At 54.9% G+C, this 6987-nt stretch overlaps 1 protein-coding gene across 10 annotated transcripts in view; it reads left to right on the forward strand.

The window, feature by feature from the left end:
* The first annotated feature begins 1803 nt into the window (after positions 1–1803).
* Positions 1804–6987, forward strand: part of LOC111929355 (leucine-rich repeat and calponin homology domain-containing protein 2-like) — a 108720-nt gene continuing 103536 nt past the window's right edge. The window contains exons 1-7 of one of the 10 annotated variants that reach the window (XM_086850892.1): positions 1805–2131; positions 2943–2980; positions 4120–4183; positions 5137–5242; positions 5637–5752; positions 6144–6251; positions 6382–6956. In XM_086850892.1, coding sequence (XP_086707018.1) covers positions 1846–2131; positions 2943–2980; positions 4120–4131 — 336 coding nt within the window. In that variant the 5' untranslated portion in view covers positions 1805–1845 and the 3' untranslated portion in view covers positions 4132–4183; positions 5137–5242; positions 5637–5752; positions 6144–6251; positions 6382–6956. Of the gene's footprint in view, positions 2132–2942; positions 4184–5136; positions 6957–6987 lie in introns of those variants that run through there. The other 9 variants (XM_086850893.1, XM_086850891.1, XM_086850888.1 and 6 more) reach the window with 9 other exon arrangements.

The following is a 6987-nucleotide window of genomic DNA, read 5'->3' on the forward strand; positions in this document are numbered from 1 at the left end:
AATGAACTCTGGAGGAGACACCACCCCTTCATGCAAATAATCTGTACGTCATGGAAGTTGAAAAGTTGAGCAAGAAACACGATCACAAATAGCAGTATCCCTGATTTCAGTTGCCTCCTGGCTATAAATATGGACAGTAGATGGCAGACTCACTAGGAAAACTGAGCACTTCTATCAGGTTGTCCAGGGATGGAGCCGTTCAGTCCTGAAAGAACGTCTGAGTGGGAAACATCCTCTTGCTGTTCAGATCACACCCTGATTCTACTTGCCAAATAAATGTGTTTTAACAATCTGTACCTTATAATATTTTAACCACTCCTTAAATTAATATTGAGGGCTTAGGTGATAAAAACTGTTTTTTTTCCCGAGCTTGATTCCCTTGCAGTGCTGGGTGACTTTTTATGTAGCAGGAGATAAAACAGGCCTTGCACTGAATTCACAAGTAGACAAAATGCGTAACCATTACACTAAAAACGTACGGGGTGAGGGCACAGTGTGAGCTCAGCCCAACAGGCATGAAATACCCCTTTCTGTCACTAAGTACTGAGTACTAAGCCCACAGAATAATTGTCTCTAACAGAATTACCCCTGCTGTTGTGCACAGGGTGAGCTGCTGCACAGTGCTTGCCTATCCTTTGGGGAGGGTATTTGTGTGACACAGTTCAGCTGCTTCCTGAGCCATCGCCAGGGGCACATGTGGCCGGTGCCCATCCCGTGTCTGACAGTTCCTGTGCACTGTCCTGTGCTGGACAGGTGGCCCAGCAGTTCTGCACCTGGGGAGTGGCAGCAGCTGGCTTTGGCTGAGCTCCCGGCCAGGATGGCTAAACACGGGCTGGGGCCACTGTGAAGGCACCGCTCTGTGACCAGGAAAACTTCTACTCTGTTTTAGGCCAGGCAACACTGCCTCCAGAGTAACATCTCTGACAGTGTCTGAGAAATTTAAAAATGTAGAAGCAACTGCACAGGGTTAGAAGAGAGTCCCCACAGTGCATCCCAGGGCAGGAGGAATACCAGCAAAGGTTTGTGGCCCGGCATGGTCACTGAAATGAACCCACAATACCACTGATCTGTGTCTTTAGCCACTTTTATCACTGGATTTCACAGCACTTCGTGGAACCAAGGCAGGAGGGCAGCGGGCAGGGCCCAGCGGTGGCCGAGAGCAGCGGGCAGGGCCCAGCGGTGCCCGAGGGCAGCAGGCAGGGCCCAGCGGTGGCCGAGAGCAGCGGGCAGGGCCCAGCGGTGGCCGAGAGCAGCGGGCAGGGCCCAGCGGTGGCCGAGAGCAGCGGGCAGGGCCCAGCGGTGGCCGAGGACAGCGGACAGGGCCCAGCGGTACCCGAGGACAGCGAGCAGAGCCCAGCGGTGGCCGAGAGCAGCGGGCAGGGCCCAGCGGTGCCCGAGGACAGCGGGCAGAGCCGCGCTCGCAGCGGCGCCGAGGCTGCCGAGCCGATGTTCCCCGTGTTCCTTCGGCTCCGAAGCCTCCCCGCAGCCGCGCCCTCCCGAACGGGTCCCCCGCGCCCTCGCCCGCTCCCGTCCCGGCTGCGGGACTCTCCCTCCCGGGCTCCCTCCGCTCCCGGCATGCCCCCGTCGCCAAGAGGATCCCGAGCCCGAGCCCGCTGCCTCAACCCCCGCAGCGCCCCCTAGCGGCACACGAGCCCTCGGGCACGCAGGAGCCGAACGCCCCCGCCCATCCCCGCGAAGCCCCGCCCCTCGTCGCCGTCGCCGCCGCGGATTGGTTGGCGCGGGCGAGGGGCGCCTCGAAGGCCCGCCCCATCCCGCGGCGCCCCCTGCGGGCCCCGCGGCGCCTGCGCAGCGGCCCCGGCCGTTGTTGTGGAGGGGCCGGTCAAGATGGCGGCCGGGCAGGGGGGCGGTGGCGGCAACAACGGCACCGGGAGCGGGAGCGGGACGGCGCCCGGGAGCGGAGCGGCGGGGCTCGGGATCCCCGCGCACCTCACTCTCTCCTTCTCGTCCGGGCCGCACTGGGGCGCGGCAGCTCTGCCGCAGTCGCACACGGTGCGCAGCCTGGAGCGGGCCCTGGAGGAGGCGGGCAGCTCGGGCATCCTGTGCCTGAGCGGGAGGAAGCTGCGCGACTTCCCCGGCAGCGGCTGCGACCTGAGCGACACCACGCAAGCAGGTGAGGGGGCCGTGGCAGTGCCGGCCCGGGGCTTTGGGCGTCGTGCGGGGCCGCTGCGGGGCCGGCGCTGAGGGCGGGCGGCTTGTAGGCGCTGTGGTGGCCGCCGGGGCCGGGCGGTGGCGGGTGCGGGGCGCGGGGATGCAGCGGGGGGGTCCCCGCGGTGTCAGGGGAGGGCTGTGGGGGCAGCCGAGGGGGTGACACGGGAGCGGCCGCTCTGGGTGAGGAGCGGGGACCGCGCTGTGCGAGGGCAGCGGGGAGGCTCCGCGTTTGCGGGGCTCTCCGTTGCGGGCACCGGGACGGGCTCTGGAGGATGCGGGGCTGCGGTGTCGGGGCTGCCCCGCTGGGCGCGCTGGGGGCCGGTTGTGCCGCGCGAGTGGGGGCCGAGCGTCCGTGCAGGTGCGGGCTGTGAGCGGGGCACGCTGAGCCCGCTGTGTGCGAGCGGAGCGGGGGAGCCGGAGGTGCCTGGGGAGGTGGGGGGCGAGCGGCTCAGTGTGAGCGGCTCTGAGCGAAAGCACAGGGGTGTGTGTGAGTGAGTGTGGAAGGGCACAGGGCTCCGTGTGTGTGTTTGTGTGTGCGGGGGCTCAGGGCTGTGCGTGTCCGAGATCACCGCGCACTGCGATGCTCCATGTATTCTGGGGGAGGAGTGGTTGCTCTCCCTGTATGTGCGGCGTCGCTTTCGATGAAAGAACTCCTGCAGGGATTTTGTGAAGATAGAACTCTGTGTCTTGGGCTTGCATTGTTGCAAGGATTTTCCTACACAGACAGTTTATCTTCCTGACAGCATCTGGTTAATTTTCCCTCTCCGTTGCAGGGCACCTCATGCATGGCTACCGAGAATCTCCTCCATTGGTGAGTGGAAAGAAACCTTTGGTGTGTTGCAGTCGCATGCAGCCTGGTGGGCTGAGAGAAAGTTCCTGTCAGTCTTATTGCAGCAGCAGAAGCTAAGGGATCCCTGGCTGTTTTCTCCTTTTCTCTTGAAGAACTTTTAAACAGCTGCAAGAATGATTTTGTAGCCAGAAGACTGCGTGCTGGTTTTAGCCATTTTAGAGTATCAAATTCACAAGCATAAGTGGCAATGTCTGCTTTAGCCCACTGTTAGTTTAAACACCCCAGAATGCTATTTCTCCTTGGTGCAAATGGTTGTATAGCTGATGATAAATAAGGCCATAAATGTGATACAACTTCCTGTCTCTCTGTCTACTGTCTGTCCACAAAGCACAAAAGCTGGGTCTCCTCTAGCTCTGTCTTTCTCCAAAGAGGAGGCCAAAGAGGAGAAAGACAAGAAGGCTGGAGAGGAGGGACAAAGTGAAGTTCCCTCTGTTCTCAGAGACAATGGTGAACTTCCTACTGTTCTTGAAGATGGTGGTGAATTTCCCCCCATTCTGGAAGGTGACAGCAAAGCTCCAGCAGTGTGGATCGAGGGTGGCGAATGTCTTGTGGTGTGGGATGAGGAGTGGGAACATCCTGCAGTGCAGGAAAAAGGACAGCAAAGATCTTGCGGTGTGGGAGGAGGAGGGCAAACATCCAGTGGTGTGTAAAGAGGACGGCAAGCATCAAGCAATGTGGGAAGAGGAGGGACGACATCTCTCTGCATGGTGAAGAGCACCATGAACATCCCAGTGTTCGGGAAGAGGATGGTGAAGCACCACCATTTTGGGAAGAGGACAGCAAACCTTCCTCTGTTGAGGCATCATGGGCTGAGCATTCTGACAGCAGCATAGCCCTGCAGCCAGAGGGGAGAGGAGAGAAGTGCCTGATGCAGCTGAGTATGTCTGCTCTTTGTCTTGTCTGCCAGAGCAGGGTGTGGTGTGTGTGTGAGCATCGGCTGTATTCAGTGTTCCTCTGCAGCTGAATGTCACAGAGTAGTTTATTGCTCTTGCCCACCTGAATACAAGGGGCACAGAGCCCCAGAGAGTGGGGCTGCATTTTGGTTCTGCTGCAAGGTGGGATCTCCATCTTGCAGTGACTGCCTTTCCTGTTTCTTTCAGGGAGCACTGTGAGAGTGGGGGAGCCTGCCAAGAAACACACTGAAGCTGAGCCAGTTGGCCAAGGGTAGGTTCAAGATACTGATGTTTACACAAGCAGGGGCCAGGTATTTTGCTGGAGGGCAGTAATATCTTTTAGAGCAGGACATACTGGTGTGATCTTAATCTCTAAAAATGTGAAATGTGTCAGCTGGTGGAGACTGCCATTATTGAGGCCAAATTTATCTTAGTCCCAGGTTAGGACAGTTACACTTTAGCATTTTTTCCATCCTGCATTTCATCTTCAAAGGATACCGCAAGACCTAATTAAGGAGAAATCTTGCTTGGGATCAGTTTTGGGTTTAATTTTCAGCAAATTCATAGAGAGGGCAGGATAAATGAGAAGACATATGTCAAGAGCAAAGCCCTCCTAAACCCTACAGTTGAGTTTAGGTCTGGTGTCAGTGACAGCCCATGACTCATATTAGTAACGTATGCTGTATGCTTGCTCTTTATGCAATCCCAGACAACAGCAGTGGTACTTGAAATAATGACCAAACTCTTCCCAACTGTTTTGCTCTATTATCACAGGACCAGAATTGCTTCCTGCTTGCAAAATGTGCGTGAATATTAATAATAGTGGTGATAAACTAAGGCCACTTGAGAATGTAGGTGCAGAGAATGTCATTAGAGCTCTGTGGATAATGGATAAGAGATCACTTTTCCAGAGCTTCCAAGGCCAGATGTCTCTGGCTGTGTGTCCTGTAAGTGGCCCCTGAATGGGGAATGTCACTGAGCTCTGGTGTGCATCCCAAGGCAATTTGGCACAGCCTGGCTCCGACACTCCAGAAAGATTTGCTGCATGTTTGTTGTGGTCTCATGCCACAGCCTCTCCAGCTTTGCCTGGAGCTTGTCTGCACTGCACTCCTTGCTGGTCAAAGCAAAGTTGCTGGTGGTATAATTGTAAACTGTTCTTTCTTCTGTTGTATATTCAGGTTGTTAATTTTTACCCTTGTGTTTCTTCTTCTTTGTGTCTGCAAGCCCTGGATTTCCTTCATTTGAACCAGGTGATCCAAAGAAATCTGAAAAGCTCCAGCATCCTTCAGGGAATGGATGGCCCTGTCAAGTGCTGTAACCACTGTCAAGGGTAGGTATCCTTGGTCAGGCACAGTGTTCCCAGGATGCGGGTGTGGGGCTGCGTCCCAGTGATGACCAGTGGTGCTGGTGAGAATGCCTGGACCCTGCTGCCAGCCGAGAGCAGCTGCAACGTGCAGAGAGGTCTGGAAAAGAGCAGGGTGTCAAGAGGGGCTTGGCTTTGTGTATGTCCCTTCCAGAGGGGAGGGAGTAAGAATCTAACGCTTCAAGTGAATAAAAGCCAGTGCCTGAAATCTGAGGGTATCTTTAAGTGGCCAGTTGCATATTTCTTTGGCTCAGAGGACTTTTGCAATTGGATTCAGTAGTAAATTCGCAGACCTATAGCTGGGAATTCTTTTGATTTTTAATTCCAGCTAACTCTTGACAGTGTTTATTTTCGTCCTCAGCTGATTTTGGCTTCTGCACTCAGCTGACCCCTGAGCAGGATCATCAGACCTCCATGGTGGGCACTGCTCACTGAATGGCCCCAGAAGTTTTGATCAGTTCTCCTTATGGCCCCAAGGTAGACATCTGGTCCTTTGGGATAGTGACCCAGCAATGGGTGGAAGGAGAACCTCCTTACTTCAAACAAACTGGAAGATGTCCAAGTGTTTGCATAGGCCTGTGTGCCCAGGGTGGCTCTGCACTGGGATGAGCCACTGGATGTTTGTGCACACGATGGAAAGAATTTCCCAGAGCACTCAATGAAATTGGCTGTCAGGGCAAGCTCATTTGCATGCAGCTTGGCTGCATCAGGGTTTGTGTTTTATTGTTGGTATAGAAAAACGATCTCTGAGCAGCATCTCTGCCTGGGAGGACACTGGCCCTGGAGCCTGGGGCTCAGGACCTGGGGTTGCTTTGAGCAGCTGTGGGTGAAGGGAACTGGTGCAGTGTTGTGTTGGCTTTTCCCCCAGCTCACGCTCTGATGGGGCAGAACGGGACCCGGCATTGCTGCAGGAATTGCTCAGCGCAGCCTGGAGCTGGGTGATGAGCCGTGCTGCTCTGCCTGGGAGCTGCTGCAGGTGAGTGCAGGGCAAACAGCGGTGCAATAGTGGGGTTTTCCTGTCCGACCCCCGTCGTGTAATCTGCAGTCTTGGTGCTTTGCAAACTGAGAGCAAGCAGAATGAATCCTAGACTGGTTTGGGTTGACAGGGGCCTTTCAAGATCATCTGGACCAGCTGCCCTGCAGTGAGCAGGGCCATCTTCAAGCAGATCAGGTGGCTCAGAACCCTGCCTGACCTAACCTTGAGTGATTGCAGGGGTGAGGCACTTTCTGCATCTCTGAGCAACTTCTGTCTACTACCCCATTCTCCTTGTAAAAAAGTTTTTCTTTACATCTTATCTGAGTCTGCTGACCTTACCTTGAGTTTAAAACCACTCTCCCTTGTCCTATTGCAACAGGGCCTGTAAGGAGCTTGAGTTTGGAAAGGAACGTTTCATTCCTTTATGTTTTATGCTTTGGGCAGCATCCATTTTTAGCAGCCAAGCCTCTCTCCAGCCTGACACCTCTGATCACTGCAGCAAAGCAGTTGAGGGAGCAGCAGAGATGCAGCACTAGAAGACGCTAGTTAGAATAGTTAGTTTGTTATGGTAGTTAGGACAGCTAATTTGATATGCTAGTTACGACAGCCGGTTTGTTAAGCTAGTTAGGACAGCTAGTTTGTTATGCTAGCTAGGACAATTAGTTTTTTATGCTCGTTTTTTGAATAAAAACTCTTAAACCTCAACTCCCTTGAAGTATCCCTTCCTTATCACCCT

This window comes from Cyanistes caeruleus, chromosome 14 (assembly GCF_971803275.1).
Source record: "Cyanistes caeruleus chromosome 14, bCyaCae1.hap1.1, whole genome shotgun sequence".
In the NCBI taxonomy this organism is placed as follows: Eukaryota; Metazoa; Chordata; class Aves; order Passeriformes; family Paridae; genus Cyanistes; species Cyanistes caeruleus.